General features: G+C 38.4%; 1 protein-coding gene across 5 annotated transcripts in view; it reads right to left on the reverse strand.

Annotated features, from left to right (window-relative positions):
- DCAF6 (DDB1 and CUL4 associated factor 6) overlaps nt 1-24,632 on the reverse strand; it is a 163,529-nt gene that overhangs the window by 10,523 nt on the left and 128,374 nt on the right. For all 5 annotated transcript variants that reach the window (XM_023554274.2, XM_010594985.3, XM_010594986.3 and 2 more), the window contains 2 exons: nt 2,252-2,390; nt 463-619 (listed from right to left, as the gene is read on the reverse strand). In XM_023554274.2, the coding sequence (XP_023410042.1) occupies nt 463-619; nt 2,252-2,390 (296 nt within the window). The remainder of the gene's footprint in view (nt 1-462; nt 620-2,251; nt 2,391-24,632) is intronic.

The following is a 24,632-nucleotide window of genomic DNA, read 5'->3' on the forward strand; positions in this document are numbered from 1 at the left end:
TTTCCAAAGTTACCTTAGGATGTAATTTTAAGACCATCTTTCAATCACTGAAGTTTCTTTCTTTCTTATTCACTGCTATTTTATGCGATACGTGAGCAATCTCAAATAACGGCAAGAGCAGGCAAATGCTTTTCCTCTGGCAAATTAATTTAGACGTGAAGACTGAAAAGGTCTGGAGGTTCGATTTGGACTAAGCAGTGAAGAGTTCAGTCATGCCAAGCCTCTCAAAACTGATAAAACTTAGAAGAAAGATTAAGAGAATACACTCTTTGACCTATTTCCTTATACTGCCTATCAACAAAGAGGTAACAGGTATTTTGTTTGTTGTAAGTCCAAGCAGGGCTACAGCTGACTCTAGTGGCTGCCTGGCAGGATAATTTGGATTAGTCTTACTAGAAAAAAACTTGAATTGATAAATCACGCTAATAATGTCTACCCCTTGCCTATAAGAAGTCATCTTACTTGGGTCAAAGGGATGCGGCTGCAGGCAGTTGACCACGTGATTATCAGCCTCCAGGAGCATCAGGTGCTCAGCGGTGTGCCGATCCCAGATGAAGATATGGCCGCAGTCGGAACCGCTCATTACGAAGTTAGCACCCCAGAAATTGGCTTCTTTTATCTAAAACAAATTGTAAGAGAATTCAAATCCAAGTTGTTAAAATGAAGATTTACACTATTCTCAAGTTAAGAAAAAATAAACTAGCTTAGAGAATAATACAATAAAAAATTGAGTAGTCTTTGCCTTCTAGTATCTTAAAATCATGATGCAGATTTATTAGCAGAGGTACCATGGCAGCAAGTAATGAAAAGAGCTCCTCGGGGACAGGGACTTCTCTTTGTTCAACGCTGAACCATGAATAAACCATGAAAAACTTTTGTACTTCAGATCAGGATTTCCTCAATGCTGTATTTCCAGTGCTTGAAACAGTTCCTGGCACACAGTCGGTAATTAATTAATAACTATTTATTAATTAATAAACAGACTTCACAGGTTTTGGACAGTTTAATGGAAACTTACATACCTATTGCTGAACTTGCCAAAAGTTGTCCCATTTTAGCTTTACAAAGCACTGATTTTTTTATTAGCCATTAGATATAAACATTTTCTTTTACGAAGCAATGAGACAAAAGGAATGGGAGGTGATGAAATGGTTATGATGATGTTTTTTAAATGGATGCACCTGAACGAACCATGAAAACCTCTGTACTTCAGATCAGGGTTTCTTCAACCACTTTACTGCAGCAGCTCCTTGGCCCCTTTTGGTGCTCACCCAAAAAAGAGGAGCCAGTTTTTTTGTTACATGGAGCTACTGTTATATTTATCTTCTTCCTTTTTTATATTTTCATCCTGTCCTCTAAGTATTTTCATCCAAATTGTTAACCAGCAAAATGCAAGAAAGGTTAATCAGTTGCATTTATTAATAATGAGCATCCTTTTAAAAAATACAATTACGTTATTACTGCCAGTGATATCTATGAGAAAACTTGTATTTCTCTATCCCAAAGTAACTTCTTACATAGGCCCTGAAGAAAACAGATTCTGCAGATGCCTCTTAATGACTCAGTGAGTACATGAAGAGAACACCACTCTCTAGAAATGAAAGGTTCAGGGTTAACAGTTACATTAGACACCTAGCAAGGTTCTCTCAGTAAATAATTAACATTGCATTGGGTGTACAGACTTGTGGATTGTAAAAGGTAGGAGAGATTATTTTAGAGATCTGGTCCATTCTTCTTATCTCACAGATGAGGAAATTAAAATCTGGAGAAAGAAAGGGAATAAAGCAAGTCTTCACTTATCAAAAGTGTTATGCTACAAGAAACCTGGCTATATGTTACAAGAAACCTGGCTATATGTTACAATAAACCTGATTTTCATAAATCTAAATCCCTCTCTCCAAAACTAACAAAGGGAGCTAATATAAGCTAAAAAATCTATAGGAACTTCTCAGGTAGAAAACAAGCGTGAGGCACTAAAAAAGAAACAATAGTGACTTGTAAAAGCTAAAATTAAAAAAAAAAAAAACTCCATATATTTCCTCAATAAGGTAGAATTTTCTTATAAAAAATAACGGTCTCTCATGGTATACTGCAGGACTAAAAGAACCATGTTCAGGTAAAGAGATAACTATGAAAGTGCAATAATGTTATAGTGAAATCATGCTGGCAATATAGGAAGATAATCATTATGAAAAAAACACATATTATGAAATTACAGTTTATCCTAAATAACATCATGAGCATTTTGTACCATTGTCCTGGAGTTGCGATGACCCTTATAAACCATCTTTACTAGTGGCCTTCTAATGTTCAAAGTATCCAGTTCTTCCATTTCTTTCCTTTCTTTTCTTCGCCTGAAGAACTCCTGAATACGAGCAACAGCAGAGCGTCTATGAATTACATATTAAAATAAAAACAAAAATAAATAAATTCACAGGCCAGTACAGAATGACAATGAGTAAGTCTAGAAGATACTTTACATACATTATTTTAATAAGGCACCCTCAACCAAATGCATAAAAAGGCAGACACAACAGTGAGACTATACCAGACTAGTTGAGTTACTAAAATAAAATGTTTTAGTTAAGAGATCACTTAGAAATTTGGTACAGGTTGAGAAAATAAAGGAAATAGCATGCGGCACACTTTTTTAAAGGGCTGTTTTATAAAAACACAATGTAGATATAAAATTAATGTGCAATTTACTATAAAGAAAACAAATATGATTCTAATTTGTTTTCATCCTCTCCATACTAGGAAAAGTAAAGGCATAAAGAGAAACCAAAAGAAACTAAGGGTAACAGATAATACCAATGAATGAATTATGGTTTTAGATTCTATTTAAAACATTATTTAAAGATGTTCCAAGCAAAGAACGGACTAGTCAAAACAAAACAACCAAACCTGTTGCCGTCGAGTCGATTCCGACTCACAGCGACCCTACAGGACAGGGTGGAACTGCCCCACAGGGTTTCCAAGGAGGGCCTGGTAGATTTGAACTGCCAACCTTTTGGTTAGCAGCCAAAAGCGTAACCACTATGCCACCAGGGTCCCAGTCAAGATAAAGAGAATATTAACATGTAAGCAATAAAATAAGGACTTTGAAGTAACACCTTTGACATACCTACTCCATACTGGAGTACAGATGATGGCAGATTTTACCCTTCGTAGAACTGAGTGGGTGACAGAGTTGGGGACTGAAGAACAGCCTCTCCTTAAGACTGATTTCACTATTAGGAGAAAATTCTAACACATGATAAAACCCCGTTGCCATCAAGTCGATTTCGACTTATGGCAACCCTATAACCCAAAAACCAAACCCACTGCCATCGAGTCGCTTCTGACTCATAGACGACCCTACAGGACAAAGTAGAACTGCGCCACAGAGTTTCCAAGGAGCACCTGGTCAATTTGAACTGCCGGCCTTTTGGTAAGCAGCAGTATCTCTTAACCATTACGCCAACAGGGCTTCCAAAGGTAGGCAGAGTAAAACTGCCCCATAAGGATTTTGAGGAGCTGGTGATGGATTCAAACTGCTGATCTCTGGGTTGGCAGCCAAGCTCTCAACCACTATGCCACCAAGACTCCCTAATATATGATATTACTTAATAATCTTGATAATTTGAATTTGTTATTTAAGACTTTATATTTTGATGCATAATAGACCAAAAATCCATTATATATAAAAAGTCTACAAATCAGTAACAAAAACAAACATTGTAACAGGAAAATAGTAAAAGGACATGAGCAGAGACATTACAGAAGAAATGGAGTTAGTAAATATACAAAAAGGTGCTCAGTCTCATTAATAAAAATAAAATAACAAATTGAAGTCTTTTTACATCTATCAGCTTGACAAAGACTTTTTGTTGATCACAGTAGCAAGAGTTCAGGAAAACCGGCGCTATTGGTAGGAGTTTGAAAGTGGTTCTTTATATAAAAAATAAATTAGTACTCTTTCATTATAAACTTTCCATTAAAGTGGGATACACATACAGCTGAGTTTTCACAAATGGAACGCTCCATGTGACCAGAACCAGTTTTGAGAAACAGCAGAATCAGAAATCCAGAAGCCTCCTCGGGCCCCATTCCTATCTTACTCCCCCTTAAGCATAACGTCGATTCTGAATTCTAACACCATGGATTCATTTTGCCTGTTTTTGAACGTTAATAAATGAAGCAATACAATATATAGCCTTTTGTGTCTAGCTTTTTTTTTTTTTCTTTAGCTCAACATTATGTGGGTGCACGTTGGCTCCAGTTGACTCAGACTCTTCGCTGTAGAGCATTACTTTGTATAGACATTTTACCCTTTCTACTGCTGGTGCGACAGCTTTCTATTACTAAAATAGTGCTGCATATGGATATACTCCCGTTGGGTGTGTATCTAGGACAGGAAGTGCTAGACGTATGTGTATATGTTCATCTTTAGTATATACTGCCAAATAGTTTTCCAACATGGTGGTACCAATTTACACTCCCACCAGCAATATATTAGAGAAATTAAATATCTATTGAAATGTAAAACGTGTATAAACTTTGACTCAACAATTTACTTTTAGAAAATGTATAGTATACTGTACAAAAACTTAAACAAGTATGCAAATACAGGTGTAAGTATGATTACTACAGTACTGTAATTAAGAAAGACTGGAAGTGATCTAAATGTTCTCATAGAGAAAACAGGTAAAATAAATTATGGTAAGTGGAACACATATGGCACCATTAAAAAGGATAAAGAAGATTCACTGCAATGACATGGAAAACGTCAGCATCATACCAGCTGATTCTAAAACACAGCTTAAAAAATACTCCCTTAAAAAAATATATATATATATGCTGGGGAGTTCTACTCTGTCCTATAGGGTAGCTATGAGTTGGAATCGACTCGACGGCACTGGGTTTGGGTTATATATGCCTAAGAAGAGTCCAGAAGGATATAGCCCAAAATGTTAATAACGACTTTTTAAACAAATATATACTCGCACTTTTATAACAAACAGGTGTTCTTTTTCATAAAATTTCATCGTTCTCTAAGTTCTATAGTGCTGGGTTCAGGGATGAGAGATTCACATATATGCCTATTGCCAAGAAAGATGATCCAACCAAATGCGGAAATTATCAAACAATATCATTAATACCACACGCTAGCAAAATTTTGCTGAAGATCATTTAAAAGCGGCTGCAGAAGCATATTGACAGAGAACTGCCAGAAATTCAGGCTGGATTCAGAAGAGGACGTAGAACCAGGGATATCACTGCTGATGTCAGATGGATCCTGGCTGAAAGCAGAGGATACCAGAAGGATGTTTACCTGTGTTTTACTGACTAAGCTAAGGCATTCCACTGTGCGGATTGTTGACAAATTATGGATAACATTGTGGAAAACTGGAATTTCAGAACACTTAATTGTGCTCATAAGGAACCTGTACATAGATCAAGAGGCAGTCATCCAAACAGAACAAGGGGACATTGCATGGTTTAAAGTTAGGAAAGGTGTGCATCAAGGTTGTACCCTTTTACAATACCTATTCAATCTATACGCTGAGCAAATAATCTGAGAAGCTGGACTATATGTAGAAGAACGGGGCATCAGGATTCGAGGAAGACTCATTAGCAACCTGCGTTATGCAGGTGGCACAACCTTGCTTGCTGAAAATGAAGAGAACTTGAAGCACTTACTGATGATGATCAAAGACCACAGCCTTCAGTATGGATTACACCTCAACATAAAGAAAACAAAAATCCTCACAACTGGACCAATAAGCAAGATCATATAAAACGGGGAAAAGAGAGGAGGCGGAGCCAAGACGGCGGAAGACACAAACGCTTCCATCGAGCCCTCTTTACAACAAAGACCTGAAAAAACAAGTGAAAAGGGTATATTTGTGACAAGCTAGGAGACCTGTGCATCAAAGGCAAGCTTAGACAACGAACTGAGGAGCAGGGGAGGAAAAGGTCATTCAGAAGTGGAGAGGAGTTACTGGACCTGAATCGCGGGGAGCCCTCAGGCACCATTCCCGGAGCAGCGACGGCAGCAGCGGGCTGGTCCTAGCGTTCGGTCGCAGTTTCCTCAGGGAGAAGCAGCCAGCCACACAGCCTACTCACACCTCCAGAACCTGAGGAGAATGGCGCTCTCCACAAAAACTAAGTACCTGCGTATATTTTACCGCACCCTCCCCACCCCCAAGCCAGCTTCAGCGGTGGAATCCCTGGGCCTGAGATAGACCCTGGTGAGCACCTAGAGCCATCCTCCCGGCCTTGGGGAAGGAAAAAATTTTCAGTTGGGGGGTAAAGATAATTTGGTAGCTCCATTAACCGGGGGAACTCAGGACAGAAGCGCGTCCTGTTCCAGCATAAACCATCCGTGGACCCTCACCCTCAGCACCTTTCCCTTCTGCATGGACCTGTGTGGGCCTATTTCGGGAGAATAGGCCCTTGTTGGCAAACTCCAACCATTTCAGCTGTGCGGTGGAAAGGTGGGTGTTTGACGTTTGACATTGCTTTGCCTATTAAACAAGGTCCTCACCTACCCACATCAGGGACCAAAGGACTGGTAGCTCCACTCAGCTCACCCAGCCACCCGCGACAAGAGTCGAAAAAAAACTGGTACCTCCCAGTCCTTACAACCAAAAACTTCGGGTACCCATGGTCCATCTGCAGAATCCACCGCTCTACGGAACAGAGACGCATTTTCCTCAGAGACGCTTGGGGCTTGGTTCTCAGCCCCCTGCCTTGTTCAGAGTGTGACCCCCTGCTGCAATCAGATACTGGTATAAATGCCAATCACCCCTGCCCCTCTAAGACTATAGGACAGAGCCTGTACCACACACTTGATATCAGCTACCTGGAAACCTGAGCTGAATTCATACAAGAAAATTGAATGGACTCTCAGACTGATATACCTGATAACAGCTCCAGCCAGCTGGGGACAGGACACCAGTGCTCCAAAGGCGAAAATAATCAAGGTAGCTCACTCAAGCAACCCATAGGGGTATACCAAAACAAAACAAAGCAAGTAGCTATGACACAGTAAGCAAGCATAAACTAATACAATAACTTACAGATGGCTTGGAGACAACAGTCAATATCAAGTCACATAAAGGAACAGACCATGATCACCTCAACAGGCTCTCAAAACAAAGAATCCAGGGATCTTCTAGATGAAAGTGCATTCCTGGAATTACCAGATGAAGAATACAAAAGTTTAATATACAGAACCCTTGAAGACATCAGGAAGGAAATGAGGCAATATGCAGGACAAGCCAAGGAACACACAGATAAAGCAATTGAAGAAATTAGAAAGATTATTCAGGAGCATGATGAAAAGTTTAATAAGCTGGAAAAATCCATAGACAGACAGCAATCAGAAATTCAGAAGATTAACAATAAAATTACAGAATTAGATAACTCAATAGAAAGTCAGAAGAGCAGAGCTGAGCAAGTAGAAGCCAGAATTTCTGAACTCGAAGATAAATCACTTGGCACTAATATATTTGAGGAAAAATCAGATAAAAGAATTAAAAAAAATGAAGAAACCTTAAGAATCATGTGGGACTCTATCAAGAGAAATAACCTATGAGTGAATGGAGTACCAGAACAGGGAAGGATAACAGAAAATAACAGAGAGAATTGTTGAAGATTTCTTGGCAGAAAACTTCCCTGATATTGTGAAAGATGAGAAGATATCTATCCAAGATGCTCATCGAACTCCACATAAGGTAGATCTTAAAAGAAAGTCACCAAGGCGTATTATAATCAAACTTGCCAAAATCAAAGATAAAGAGAGAATTATAAGAGCAGCTAGGGATAAACGAAAAGTCACCTACAAAGGAGAGCCAATAAGAATAAGCTCAGACTACTCAGCAGAGACCATGCAGGCAAGAAGGCAATGGGATGACGTATTTAAAAACTGAAGGAAAAAAATTGCCTGCCAAGAATCATATATCTGTCAAAACTGTCTCTGAAATATGAAAGTGAAATTAAGACATTTCCAGATAAATACAAGTTGAGGGAATTCATAAAAACCAAACCAAAATTACAAGAAATACTAAACGGAGTTCTTTGGTTAGAAAATCCATAATATCAGATATCAATCCAAGAGTAGAACACTGGGCAGAGCAACCAGAAGTCAACCCAGACAGGGAAATCCAAAAAAACAAAGCAAGATTTAAAAAAAAAAAAAAGAGCCCAATACAGGGTAACGGCGATGTTATTATACAAAAGAGGACAACATTAAAATAATAAAGAGGAATTAAGAAATGTAATCATAACCTTCCATATGGAGAGGAAGATATGGCTAAAAAAAGAAATAAAAGTTAGTTTTAAATTTAGAAGGAAAAAAAATGTAGGGGTAAATAATAAGGTAACCACAAAGGAGACAAACTATCCTACTCATCAAAATAAAATACAAGGGAAAAATACAGACTCAGCAGAAACAAAATCAACAACAACAAATATGAGGAAAGGACAATATATAAAGAAAATCTACTCAGCACATAAAATCAAGTGGGAAAAAGAAGCTGTCAACACACAAAAAAAGACATCAAAATGATAGCACTAAACTTATACCTATCCATAATTACCCTGAATGTCAATGGACTAAATGCACCAATAAAGAGACAAAAAGTGGCAGAATGGATTAAAAAACAAGATCCATCTATATGCTGCCTACAAGAGACAAACCTTAGACTTAGAGACACAAACAAACAAAAACTCAAAGGATGAAAAAAATATATATCAAGCAAACAACAATCAAAAAAGAGCAGGAGTGGCAATATTAATTTCTGACAAAATAGACTTCAAAGTTAAATCCATCAGAAAGGGTAAGGAAGGACACTAATGATTAAAGGGACAATACACCAAGAAGATATAATCATATTAAATATTTATGCACCCAATGACAGGGCTTCAAGATACAGAAAACAAACTCTATCAGCATTGAAAACTGAGATAGACAGCTCCATAATAATACTACGACACTTCAACACACCACTTTCGGTGAGGGACAGGACATCCAAAAAGAAGCTCAATAAAGACACGGGAAGATCTAAATGCCACAATCAACCGACTTGACAATATACAGAATACTCCCCCGCAACAGCAACCAACTATACTTGCTTTTCTAGTACACATGGAACATTCTCTAGAATAGACCACATATTTGGTCATAAAGCAAGCCTTAGCAGAATCCAAAATACTGAAATATTACAAAGCATCTTCTCTGACCATAAGGCCATAAAAGTGGAAATCAGTAACAGGAAAAGCAGGGAAAAGAAATCAAACACTTAGAAACTGCACAATACCCTGCTCAAAAAAGACTGGATTATAGAAGACATTAAGGATGGAATAAAGAAATTCAGAGAATCCAATGAGAATGAAAACACTTCCTATCAGAACCTTTGGGACACAGCAAAGGACACAGGTCAGAGGCCAAGTTATATCAATAAATGCACATATCCAAAAGAAGAAAGGGCCAAAATCAAAGAATTATCCCTACAACTTGAACAAATAGAAAGAGAGCAACGAACGAAACCCACAGGCAACAGAAGAAAACAAATAAGAAAAATTAGAGCTGAACTAAATGAAATAGAAAACAGAAAAACAATTGACAGAATTAAGAAGACCAAAAGCTGGTTTTTTGAAAAACTCAACAAAATTGATAAACCACTAGCCAAACCGACAAAAGAAAAACAGGAGAGGAAGCAAATAACCCGAATAAGAAATGAGATGGGTGATATTACAACAGACCCAACTGAAATTAAAAGAATCATATCAGATTACTATGAAAAACTATACTCAAACAAATTTGAAAACCTAGAAGAAATGGATGAATTCCTAGAAACACACTACCTACCTAAACTAACACAAACAGAGGTAGAACTAAATAGACCCATAACAAAAGAAGAGATTTGAAAGGTAATCAAAAAAATTCCCAACAAAAAAAAAGCCCTGGTCCAGATGGCTTCACTGCAGAGTTCTACCAAACTTTCAGAGAAGAGTTAACGCCACTACTACTAAAGGTATTTCAGAACACAGAAAAGGACCCAATACTCCCAGACTCATTCTATGAAGCTACCACATCCCTGATACCAAAACCAGGTAAAGACACCACAAGAAAAGAAAATTATAGACCTATATCCCTCATGAATGTAGATGCAAAAATCCTAAACAAAATTCTACCCAATAGAATTCAACACATATCAAAAAAATAATTCACCATGACCAAGTGGGATTCCTACTAGGTATGCAGGGATGGTTCAACATTAGAAAAACAATTAATGTAATCCAGCAAATAAAGAAAACAAAATACAAGAATCACATGATTTTATCAATTGATGCAGAAAAGGCATTTAACAAAGTTCGACACTCATTCATGATAAAAACTCTCAGCAAAATGGGAATAGAAGGAAAATTTCTCAATATAATAAAGGGCATTTATACAACACCAACAGCCAACATCACCCTAAATGGAGAGAGCCTGAAAACATTCCCATTGAGATCAGGAACCAGACAAGGATGCCCTTTATCACCACTCTTATTCAACATTGTGCTGGAAGTCCTAGCCAGAGCAATTAGGCTAGATGAAGAAATAAAGGGCATCCAGGTTGGCAAGGAAGAAGTAAAAGTATCTCTATTTACAGATGCCATGATCTTATACACAGAAAACCCTAAGGAATCCTCCAGAAAACTACTGAAACTAAGAGAAGAGTTCAGCAGAGTATCGGGATACAAGATAAACATACAAAAATCAGTTGGATTCCTCTGCACCAACAAAGAGAACATCAAAGAGGAAATCACCAAATCAATGCCATTTACAGTAGTCCCCAAGAAGATAAAATACTTAGGAATAAATCTTACCAGAGATCTAAAAGACTTATACAAAGAAAACTACAGTACACTTCTGCAAGAAACCAAAAGAGACTTACATAAGTGGAAGAACATACCTTGCTCATGGACAGGGAGACTTAACATTATAAAAATGTCTATTCTACCAAAAGCAGTCTATACATTTAATGCAATTCCGACCCAAATCCCAAGGACATTCTTTAATGAGATGGTGAAACAAATCACCAATTTCATATGGAAGGGAAAGAGGCTCTGGATAAATAAGGCATTACTGAAAAAGAAGAACAAAGTGGGAGGCCTTACTTTACCTGATTTTAGAACCTATTATACCGCCACAGTAGTCAAAACAGCCTGGTACTGGTACAACAACAGATACATAGACCAATGGAACAGAATTGAGAATCCAAACATAAATCCATCCACACATAAGCAGTTGATACTTGACAAAGGCCCCAAAACAGTTAAATCGGGAAAAGACAGCCTTTTTAACAAATGGTGCTGGCATAACTGGATATCCATCTGTAAAAAAATGAAACAAGACCCATACCTCACTCCATGCACAAAAACAAGCTCAAAATGGTTCAAAGACCTAAATATAAAATCTAAAACGATAAAGATCATGGAAGAAAAAATAGGGACAACGTTAGGAGCCCTAATACATGGCATAAATAGTATACAAAACGTTATAAAGAATGTAGAAGAAAAACTAGATAACTGGGAGCTCCTAAAAATTAAACACCTATGCTCATCCAAAGACTTCACCAAAAGAGTAAAAAGACACCTACAGACTGGGAAAAAGTTTTTAGCTATGGCATTTCTGATCAGCGCCTGATCTCCAAAATCTACATGATACTGCAAAAACTCAACTGCAATAAGACAAATGACCCTAGTAAAAAATGGGCAAAAGATATGAATAGACACTTCACTAAAGAAGACATTCAGGTAGCTAACAGATATATGAGGAAATGTCCACGATTATTAGCCATTAGAGAAATGCAGATCAAAACTACAATGAGATTCCATCTCACTCCGACAAGGCTGGCATTAATCCAAAAAACACAAAATAATAAATGTTGGAGAGGATGTGGAGAGATTGGAACACTTATACACTGCTGGTGGGAATGTAAAATGGTACGATCACTTTGGAAATCGATTTGGCGCTTCCTGAAAAAGCCAGAAATTGAACTACCATAGGATCCAGCAATCCCACTCCTTGGAATATATCCTAGAGAAATAAGAGCCTTTACACGAACAGACATATGCACATGTTTATTGCAGCACTGTTTACAATATAGCAAAAAGATGGCAGCAACCAAGGTGCCCATCAACGGATGAATGGATAAATAAATTACGGTATATTCACACAATGGAATACTATGCATCGATAAAGAACAGTGAGGAATCTGTGACACATTTCATAACGTGGAGGAACCTAGAAGGCATTATGCTGAGAGAAATTAGTCAGTTGCAGAAGGACAAATATTGTATAAGACCACTATTATAAGAACTCAAGAAATAGTTTAAACTGAGAAGAAACCATTCTTTTGTGGTTACGCGAGGGGCGAGGGAGGAAGGGTGGGAGAGGGGCATTCACTAATTCGATAGTAGGTAAGAACTACTTTAGGTGAAGGGAAAAACAGCACGCAATACACGGGAGGTTAGCACAATTGGACTGAACCAAAAGCAGTTTTATGAATAAACTGAATGCTTCAAAGGCCAGTGTAGCAGGGACAGGAGTCTAGGGACCATGGTTTCAGGGGACATCTACGTCAATTGGCATAATAAAAGCTATTAAGAAAACATTCTGCATCCCACTTTGAAGAGTGGCTTCCGGGGTCTTAAACGCTAGCAAGCAGCCATCTAAGATGCGTCAATTGGTCTCAACCCACCTGAACCAAAGGAGAATGAAGAACACCAAGGACATAAGGTGATTACGAGCCCAAGAGACAGACAGGGCCACATGAACCAGCGACTACATCATCCTGAGACCAGGAGAACTAGATGCTGCCTTGCTACAACGGATGACTGCCCTGACAGAGAACACAACAGAGAACCCCTGAGGGAGCAGGAGAGCAGTAGGATGCAGACCCCAAATTCTCGTAAGACCAGACTTAATGGTCTGACTGAGACTAGAGGGACCCTGGTGGTCATGGCCCCCAGACCTTCTGTAGGCCCAGGACAGGAACCACTCCAGAAGCCAACTCTTGAGACATCGATTGGACTGGACAATGGGTTGGAGAGGGATGCTGGTGAGGAGTGAGCCTCTTGGATCAGGTGGACACTTGAGACTATGTTGGCATCTCCTGCCTGGAGGGGAGATGAGAGGGTGGAGGGGGTTAGAAGGTGGCCAAATGGACATGAAAAGAGGGAGTGGAGGGAGAAAGCGGGCTGTCTCATTGGGGGAGAGTAATTGGGAGTGTGTAGCAAGGTTTATATGGGTTTTTGTGTGAGAGACTGACTTGATTTGTAAATTTTCACTTAAAGCACAATAAAAATTACTAAAAAAAAAAAAAACGGGGAAAAGATTGAGTTTGTCAAGGATTTCATTTTACTTGGATCCACAATCAATACCCATGGAAGCAGCAGTCAAGAAATCAAAAGACGCATTCTATTGGGCAAATCTGCAGAAGACCTCTTTAAAGTGTTGAAAAGCAAAGATGTCACCTTAAAGACTAAGGTGTGCCTGACTCAAGCCATGGTGTTTTCAATCACCTCATATGCATGCAAAAGCTGGACAACGAATAAGGAAACCTGAAGAAGTGATGCCTTTGAATGGTGTCGGTGAAGGATATTCAATACACCATGGACTGCTGAAAGAATGAACAAATCCGTCTTGGAAGAAGTACAACCAGAATGCTCCCTGGAAGCATGGATGGCAAGACTGCATTTCACATGCTTTTGGACATGTTGTCAGGAGGGATCAGTCCCTGAAGGACAGCATGTTTGGTAAAGTAGAGGGTCAGCGAAAAAGAGGAAGACCCTCAAAGAGATAAACTGACACACTGGCTGCAACAATGGGCTCAAGCAATAATTGTGAGGATGGTGCAGGACCGGGCAGTGTTGTGCATAGGGTTGCGACAAGTTGGAACCGACTCAACGGCACCTAACAACAAATAAATGAATAAAGAAAAGGAGGAGAGCAGAAATCAGTGATAGTGTGTCACAAATCGAGAATTATAAAAATAGAATTCTCTCTTTCTTCAGATTACATCAGGAGAATTTTTTGACTTATTCAAAGGGAACCCTGGTGGCAAAGTGCTAAAAACGCTTGACTGCTAACCAAAAGGTCAGCAGTTCAAACCCACCAGTGGTTCCGCAGGAGAAGATGTGGCAGTCTGCTTCTGTAAAGGTTACAACCTTGAAAACCCTATGAGGCAGTTCTATGGATCCTACGTGGTCACTATGAGTTGGAATTGACTCAATGGCAAAGATTTTTTTTAATAGCCTACACAAAGCTCTCCACTGTAATCACTGTGTCGTGTATCCCACTCAATTGGAAGCTCCTGGAGGGCAGGGCTGTGTTTTCATTATGTTTGTATCACCAGCATCCACCAGAGTGTCTGGCACATACTAGGTTTACTGAATGACTAAAATAACAACTACAAAATTGACTCATCTAGGAATTTCACAGTAACAACAAAAACATCTCAGAATATATCTATGTACAGCTGACCTAAGAAAATAAAATCTAGATTCTTGACTTTACATTTTTGTTCCTTGCCTCTTCTCTGATGTCTTTACATTTTATTTTTTAATACTGAATATTCAAAAAAGTTCTGTTTCCAAATGGTGACCAAAATTTCTTAAGATGACTCCAAGCTTAAACTACAAAGTTATATCAATCACAAATAGTCTGTAAAATCCTACTGTAAAAAAATACTAAAGCAGCACATTTAGTAGTTAAAGAACTAGGCTTAAACATAAGCAGAAAACCAATAAACTAAAAAAAGGAAAAATATGAATCACTTTGCCTACTGTTTTCAACACTGGTAAACTCTTTTATAAAACACCATTACGTACATCGAGAATGGCACAGTTTAAGCTGCCATGAATCGGAATCGACTTGACGACAACTGACAACAACACCAGAGTTGGTATTACAACTACTATTAAAACAGCCTGCAGGAGAACAAATTTTTGGGGTAGAAAAGAAATGTCTTGATCAGTGATTAGAAGAGTCCTGATTTATTAATCCTGGAATAAAGTGACTTAAGAGGTAATTCAGGTAACCAAACGAGGTTAATATACAAATACTGCACTAAGGATAGAACATGAGGACATGACTAAAACTATAGCAGGTTACTTTTGGATTAACTTGTAGAAAGAAAATTCTTTACTATGCAGAGGCAAAACACTACAAGCAAGTCAAGAGTCTCCTCCTAGTCTAGGTACCTAATGAACTTGATACAGTCTAGAATGCGAATTAGAACGACCGGGGAGAGCACTTCCCAAAATGTGGGATTTTCGTAGGTGTTCCACAAAGTAGGTTTTGTGTTCAAAACTGGATGTGGGAAATGGTGAATTAAAGCTAAACAGGTTTTTCACTGCAAGTCTTCTCAGAAGTCTTATTATTTATTATGCTAATGTGTACTGTGATTCTCAAAAAGAGGTATACATAATATAGGGTTTCCCAAACTTTGTGACCGTGTTGTAGAGTATCAGAACACTATCGGGAACAGTGACTTCCATCTGCCTGATTTCATAATTAAATCCTTCCATACTAAAATAGATTCAGCTTGCATTTATTCTATAAACCTTGAACTTGATTTTTTTTCAGTTCAAAGACTAAGAATTAGGTTCTTATGCACATAGAGAAGCCATTCTCAGCACTCCTCTCCTTCAGCAGGAGAGCTTCTGCAATAATTACTACATTTCTGTCTACTTTCATAACAGCCATAAAACTCTGGTACAAGAGCCAAAATTATTACGGGTATATCTCCAACCAAGAGACATCCTTAGCCATAAATAAGAGAAATATAACAGAATCAAAGAATAAATTCTATTTATGTACATCTCACTGGAAATACCTCATTGTAACTTTGAATACCACTGTTCTTCAATTAAAACTTACACCACACATACCCATTCTTCTTATATTGACTTAATGGTTTTTAGAAAAGAAAACCTAATTTGAACTTCCTAATTTAGAATTAGGAGTCACTGGGTGTGCAAATGGTTAATGCACTTAACTGCTAACTGAAAGGCTGTAAGTTCTTGAGTCCACCCAGAGGTGCCTTGGAAGAAAGGTCTGGCAGTCTACTTCCAAAAAGTCAGCCACTGAAAACCCTGTGGAGCACAGTTCTACTCTGACACACATGGGGTTGCCATCAATCAGAACAGACTCCATGGCAATTGTCGGTTAAATTAGAATATATGATAATTCAGACAGGGTTAAGCTAAAATTTACCAATACATTATCAAAGTAAAAAGGTGTTTGCTGTCCAGATGGATCTAAGAGTAAGTTTAGAAAAGATACATTAACTGTTAAAAAAAAAAAAAAAAAAACAATTTTAAAGTACTTTAAAGCATTCGTTTATAGTAAAAGCCACTTTTAGTTTGTCATCTAGCTTTATTAACAACAAAGGTTTATATAATGGAATTTCTGTCATTTCAACACATCTTTACAATTATCTGAAATAAGAGAGTCAACTAGGTTGCCAGAGAGTATCTTTTTGTTTCTGCTCCTTTCTGGTGTAGAGGAAAGGCAGGTGAAGAAATTGGATTCTTTTTACAACGTATTAGTAAGCAAAGGCAACAGCTAGCTGACCTGATGGTGCTACCTTTAGAAGGTCCTGCCTGCAGGGCTGGCCCTTGGTTGGTCTAGGAACTTGGTTTTTAGAACGTTCCCTACATTGTTTCGTTCCCTACATTGTTTGGCCACTGTCTTAGATATCTAAGGCTGCTATAACAGAAATACCACAAGTGGATGGCTTTAACAAAGGGAAATTTATTTCCTTATTTTACAGTAAAGTATGCTAGAAGTCCAAATTTAAGGGGTCACCTCCAGGGGAAGGTTTCTCTCTCTGTCGACTCTGGAAGAAGGTCCTTGTCCTCAATCTTCCCACGGTCGAGAAGCTTCTCGGGCGCAGGGACCTCAGGTCCAAAGGATGCGCTCTGTTACTGGCGCTGCGTTCTTAGTGGTATGAGGTCTCTGACTCTCTGCCTGCTTCCCTTTCCTTTTAACTCCTGAGAGATAAATGGTGGTGCAGGCCATACCCCAGGGAAACTCCCTTTACCCTGTATCAGAAAGGTGACCTGAGTAAGGGGGGGTGTTACAATCCCACCCAAATCCTCTCAACATAAAATTACAATCACAAAATGGAGGACAACCACACATGGCCTAACCCAGTTGATACACAAATTTTTGGGGGGGACATAATTCAATCTGTGACAGACACCTAGAACACTGGACACTGCTGTACCAGCTTGCCTAGACTGTTTGCACAAATAATGTGGTTTATGATGAACAACTGCTTTCCTTCTGGGTCGGAATTTTGGTACTTGTGGCTGGTCGCACTAGCAGGGGATGGTTATATGACCAGCCCCCAATAAAAACCCTTGAATTTGAGTCTTACGCAGGCTTCCCCAGATAGAAACACTGCGCAAGTGCTACTGTACTTTATGCTGGAAGAAGGAGCATGTTTTGTACAGCCTCTCCTGGGAGGAAGAATGCTGGAATCTTGTACCTGGATTCCTCCAGACTCCCAGCTCATGTGTCTTTTTCTTTGCCGTAATAAACCAGAGCCATGATTACAAATGAGGTGCCTGAGTCCTAGGAGTCCTTCTAGGGAATCATCGAATGTGTGGAAGCTTGTGGGGAGTCACTCATAGGTCTTTCATTTACTTGTTTTAGGAAGCAGAGGAAGAAAGTAACATGCCAGGTCATCCAGGGAAATATGAACAAAAATTTAGTTAACTAGAGTTTTAGATTAAAATGGTGTTTTATTTGCCAACTTTCATTTATGTATGCATGTCTGTATTATGCTGGCCTGCCTTAAAGACGCTTACATTCTAATGTAAGAAAACACATACATGAAGTCTTACAGGTGGCACTGTAGATGTACATAAGGGCACACAGAAGAAATGTTCAGTATACTTGGCAGTATGGAACGTGAGTGCCAGGAAAAGTTTCTTAAAGCAGAAGCTTAAGCTGAATGTTACAAAATGAGGTGGCTAAAATGATGGTGATGGTGACGGAGGACGACAGAGATCGTCTCAGTTAAAGGGCACAGGGTGAGTAAAGATACGGAGGCATACAGCAGCATGTGTTCAGGGACGCTCCACACATGGCTGGTGCAAAGTATGAACAATTCCTGGCAGCAGCCAGCCACGGACTGCCCAACGTATCAGGCAAAGCAGCTTGGGGTTTTCATTATCACAGGCAGCAGAGAGCCACTGAAAACAGATGTGATGCATGACAGAGAAAGACTGGAGGGGGCAGGAGGGCCATTTCAATAGACCAGGTGAGAACTGATGAGGTAACAGCAGTAGAGTGAAGAGGAGCGGCGACTAGCATTTTAGTTAACTATTCAAAGAAAAACATAATATGGCACCATCATTCAGAATCTGAGCACATTATAGTAAAACACACCGACAAATCACTGCAAGACAGTGAACCTGCTCCATGAGTAACAGAGACAATAAACTGCAATAATTTTATTTTTCTAATTTTATCTTAAATACAAGTTTACACTCCTGGCGCATCCCCAACTGCCAAAATGGGAAGCAGAATAAATGTGCGTTGTTATTGTTAGGTGCCGTTGACTGGGCTCCGACTCATAGTGACCCTATGTACACCAGAACGAAACGCTGCCTGGGTCCTGCACCATCGTCATGATCGCTGTTATGCTTAAGCCCACTGTTCCAGCCACTGTGTCAATCCATCTCATTGAGGGTCTTCCTCTTTTCCACTGACCCTCTATTTTACCAAGCATGATGTCCTTCTCCAGGGACTGGTCCCTCCTGCTAACATGTCCAAAGTATGTGAGACATAGTCTCGGTATCCATTCTACCAAAGAGCATTCTGGTCATTCTTTTTCCAAGACAGATTTATTCGTTCTTTTGGCAGTCCATGGTATATTCAATACTCTTCGCCAACACCACAATTCAAAGGCATCAGTTCTTCTTTGGTCTTCCTTATTCATTATGCAGCTTTCACATGCATATGAGGCTACTGAAAACACCAGGGTTGGGTCAGGTGCACCTTAGTCCTCAAGGTGACATCTTTGCTTTTAAATACTTTAAAGAGGTCTTTTGCAGCAGATTTGCCCAATTTAATGTGTCTTTTGATTTCCTGGCTGCTGCTTCTGTGGGTATTGATTGTGGATCCAAGTAAAATTAAATCCTTGACAGCTGCAATCTTTTCTCTGTTTATCACGATGTTGCTCACTGGTCCAGTTGTGAGGATTTTTGTTTTCTTTATGTTGAGGTGCAGTCCATATTGAAGGCTGTGGTCCTTGACCTTCATCAGTAAGTGCTTCAAGTCCTCTTCACTTTCAGCAAGCAAGGTTGTGTCATCTGCATAATGCAGGTTGTTAATGAGTCTTCCTCCAATCCTGATGCCCTGTTATTCTTCATATAGTCCAGCTTCTCAGATTATTTGCTCAGCATACAGACTGAATAGGTATGGTGAAAGGATACAACTCTGACGCACACCTTTCCTGACTTGAAACCGCGCTGGATCTCCTTGTTCTGTTTGAACCACTGCCTCTTGATCTATGTATGGGCTCCTCATGAGCACACTTAAGTGTTCTGAAATTTCCATTCTTTGCAATGTTATCCATAATTTGTTATGGTCCACACAGCCTTTGCATAGTCAGTAAAACACAAGTAAACGTCTTTCTGGTATTCTCTGCTTTCGGCCAGGATCCACCTGACATCAGCAAAGATATATCCCTTGTACAACATCCTCTTCTGAATCTAGGCTGAATTTCTGGCATATCTCTGTCAATATGCTGCTGTAGTCACTTTTGAATAATCTTCAGCAAAATTTTACTTCCACGTGATATTAATGATATTGTTCAATAATTTCCACATTCAGTTGAATCATCTTTCTTGGGAATAGGCAAAAATATGGATCTCTTCCAGTTGGCTGGCCAGGTAGCTGTCTTCCAAATTTCTTGGCATAGACAAGTGAGTACTTCCAGCACTGGATCCATTTGCTGAAACATCTCAGTTGGTATTCTGTCAATTCCTGAAGTCTTGTTTTTCGCCAATGTCTTCGGTACAGCTTGGAATTCTTCCTTCAGTACCACTGGTTCCTGATCATATGCTACCTCCCGAAATGGCTGAATGTCAACCAATTTGTTTTGGTATAAGAACTCTGTATATTCCTTCCATTTTCTTTTGATACTTCCTGCGTCATTTAATATTTTCCCAGTAGAATCCTTCAATATTGCAACTTGAGGCTTGAATTTCTTCAATTTTCTTCAGCTTGAGAAATGCTGAATGTGTTCTTCTCTTTTAGTTTTCTATCTCCAGGTTTTTGCACATGTCATTATAATAGCAGTGGATATAGTGTCTGATACACTACTGGAAGATGAGCCCCTCAGGTTGGAAAGCACTCATAAGACTGGGAAAGAGCTGCCTCCTCAAAGTACAGTCGACCTTAATGACGTGGATGGAGTCAAGCTTTCAGGACCTTCATTTGCTGATGTGGCACAACTGAAAATGACAAGAAACAGCTGCAAACATCCATTAATAATCGGAACCTGGAATGTACAAAGTACAAATCTAGGAAAACTGGAAACCATCAAAAATGAAATGGAACACATAAACATCAATATCTTAGGCACTAGTGAGCTGAAATGGACTGGTGTTGGTCATTTTGAATCAGACACTCATATGGTCTACTATGCCGGGAACAACAACTTGAAGAGGAATGGCGTTACATTTATCGTCAAAAAGAACATTTCAAGATCTATCCTGAAGTACAATGCTGTCAGTGATAGGATAATATCCACATGTTTACAAGGAAGACCAGTTAATACTGCTATTATTCAAATTTATGCACTAACCACTAAAGCCAAAGGTCAAGAAATGGAGGACTTTTACCAAACTGCACAGTCTGAAACTGATCAAACATGCAATCAGGAAGCACTGATAATTACTGGTGATTGGACCGCGAAAGTTGGAAATAAAGAAGAAGGACTGGTGGTTGGGAAATATGGCCTTGGTGATAGAAATGATGCCAGAGATCGCGTGAGAGAATTTTGCAAGACCAATGACCTCTTCATTGCAAATACCATTTTTCACCAACATAAACGGTGACGATACACATGGACCTCGCAAGATGGGATACACAGGAATCAAGTCAACTACCTATATGGAAAAAGATGATGGAAAAGTTCAATATCATCAGTCAGAACAAGGCCACGGGTCAACGGTGGAACAAACTATCAACGGCTCACATGCAAATTCAAGTTGAAGCTGAAGAAATTTAGCACAAGTCCACGATAGCCTGAGTATGACCTTGAGTATATCCCACCTGAATTTAGAGATCATCTCACAAACAGACTTGACCCATGGAACTCTAATGACCAAAGACAAGACAAGCTGTGGAATGACATCAAGGACATCATACATGAAGAAAGGTGCCAGAAAAAAACTGCCTTATAATTCAGAATTTTCCCAGACAATCTCTATATAAGTAAAAAATAATTGAGACAGAGAATGAGCCTAATCTCCTTTACTCATGGGGAGGTAACTGTAATAGTTCCCGTTTTACCACTGTTTATTAGTTCACAGTAATTTCCATTTTAATGTTTCAGCTTTTCTTAAACTCATTTTAAGCAACATAGCACATTTTACTTGCTATCTTCACTTAAAAAAGCAGAAACCAACTCTGAGTATTTGGGATAAAAAGTATGAATCAGAAAATCAAAAAGCTTTAAAAAATATTCCATTTTACCATCATTTAATTAGAAAATGATAACTAGTAACAGACTGATTTACCAAAAGTTACTCGAAATATATCTTAGTGTTAAAACAGCCTTAGAAACACCAGCACAAAAACAAGTTTAAGAGTTTCACACGAGAAGGAGTTTTACCCATCAATAATATTTCTTGGTTTATTTCATTATTTCTGTATTTCTCATAGAGACCTCTGCCAATTTCACATTTCTGATTGTTGTTATATATTATGTTTTATGTTCCACTTAGTTTTAGAATGTAATGGTAAATAACAAATATATGCTACTATAATTAAGTAGAAGGTGGATTTTTGTCAATAAACCAAGTTTTTGGTAGATGATCGATGGGACTGATGTTCACTTTAAAGTCCTACTCCAAAATGTACCCACTGTCAGACTTGAAATTATAGAATTGTTTGAGGTTAAATAATATTATCTTGATGTGTGACAGTCTGAAATTAAGTTATTTATAAGGAAATAGCTTTCTTTCAAAAACTCAGAATTTTACATTTATGCACAGAATTAAACTCAAGCACATTTTTAGTTACTGATCTCAAGAACAGGGAATATATTTGAATAACAAAAAGTTGCAATTATTATCCCAATCAAGTTTAAAAAAAAAAGTACGTTGCATTCTTCAACAAAATACTCAAAGCAAGTAACCTATATTTAAAGTACCTCGTTTCAGATTACAGTCACTTTGTCCCGTGACACACCTGGACGTCAGTTAACGTCTGCACACAGTAAATCTCTCTTCACTCTATTCTCATGCAGTACATGCAACTATGGTTTATGAAAAGCAACCTGCTTTACAATGCTCAGCACTTACAGTTCAGTAAACGCAAAAGAAATATTAACTGTTAATAGGAAAGGTTGTTAGCTGTGGAAAACGAGTACCTGGCATATCCATCATAAAGAAGAAATAACATAATAAAGGAACGGACTGAATTACCTCATTATTCTATCACCTATTGTTGTTCCTCTGATATTAAATCTAGTGAAGGGAACACAATAACTAAAGTCACTCACAAAGACTTGAAAGAACCAAATATTTAAAGCATTAAGGTCATCACTTTCATCATCATAACAAGACTTTTTGCTTCCCTTTATGATTTAGGACATTAAGTGAGGAATATGTCATGTGCAAGAAAATTTAAAAAACAGAAACCCTTAATGAAGACAGATTGGAAGGAAGACACTTCACTTAATACCTTTTACTTTTTAAAACAGATTAGAGCTTAATCTATTCTTTTTAAAATAGATCAGAGCGTGGGGAACTGAACTGACTTACGAATAACATCTATCGGACCACCCACGTTATGCTCCTCGAGGCTGAGTTGCTCTTTGGGAAATAAATAATTAAACCTTGAGCTGACTCATTTGTTCTAACCATTTTAGACTACATAACAAGCAAACAAAGACTGACAGGGCTTTTAGCTCCTTAGGAGCCCAGTTCTTTCTCTTTCATTACTGTTTTTTTTCCTCTGCAATTTTCTTCGATAGAGAATAAACTAGAATAATTATAAATGTTGAAAAAGTAATTAAAATGAGTAGATTCTGGCAAATTCATAATACGCAAAGAATTCTGGCTTTAAAAATAAAGGCCACGTTCCAGAGTCCAGAGTAGTTAGACAAAACAAAATTTCTATGTAAATAAGAAGTCTTCTTAAAAAAAAAAAAAAATCAATTAACAGCAATATTGGATTAACATCCTTAATCTTCTGGGGCGGGGGGGAGGAATCATCAGAGCACCTTAATTAAGGCTATAACTAAAGTCTAGTCCCAACTATGTGAGGACTTTCTTCTGCAGTCGTACTCGGATGCCTTGTCTTTTTTCAGAGTGATTCTTAGTTCTCCTCTTGGGTTTGGCAGTTCTTCAAAGCTACCAGCCAGGTACCATTTACTATGAGATACATTTAGTGTTGTAAAAACAGTTTATATGAAAACCACCTAAACAGAAAACCTGATCACTCTCCAAAGGCAGGTTTGGAGGTAAATTTTATTCAAAACGCACATACTTAACATTTCTAAAATCCAGTATTTAAAACTTCTAGGGGATACAAATACTAATTTGATTTACTGTTCCTTAAAATATCACAATTAGAAAGTACATTTTTTGACTATGTATTTTATTTTCCATTTAATGTTCTTGCCCTAGGCAAAGTTAAAGGGGACTCAAACGTACGGTGATTCACAGATTTGTTTCAAACTTTGGATTTCTATCAGTAGAGGCATTTTACCATGACTCTCTATAAAACCAATTTATTATAAAACAGGGATTAGCAAATTATGGCCCACGGACCAAATCCGGCCAGCTGACAGCATTTTTTTTTTTTAATGGCTTGCAAGTTAAGAATAGTTTTTACATTTTAAATGGTTGTATACCCAGTGCCGTCGAGTCCATTCCGACTCATAGCGACCCTATAGACAGAGTAGAACTGTTCCATAGAGTTTCCAAGGAGCGCCTGGTGGATTTGAACTGCTGACCCTTTGGTTAGCAGCTGCAGCACTTAACCACTACGCCACCAGGGTTTTCAAATGGTTGTTTAAGTACCTACATAACAGCCTCCATTTTGCTTCTTGGCCAGCAAAGCCCAAAATATTTACTCTCCGAGGGGGATAGTAAAAGTCTCCTGACCTCTGCTATAGAGTCCCAGCTGTATTTATACAGAGACAAGCTATAGTTAATGAAAAAAAGAGCATTCCATTTTAAAGTATCTATGTTAGTTGTTAAGGTCTTTATTTTCTAAGACATTTCCTTCTCATGCTTGCTGTTCTTGGGTCAAAAGTAAAAACCTGGATCATACTTATTTAACCAAATTATAAGAATGCAAATCTTAAAAAAAAAAAAAAAAATATATATATATATATATA

The sequence above is a fragment of the Loxodonta africana genome, chromosome 3 (genome assembly GCF_030014295.1).
Source record: "Loxodonta africana isolate mLoxAfr1 chromosome 3, mLoxAfr1.hap2, whole genome shotgun sequence".
Taxonomy (NCBI): Eukaryota; Metazoa; Chordata; class Mammalia; order Proboscidea; family Elephantidae; genus Loxodonta; species Loxodonta africana.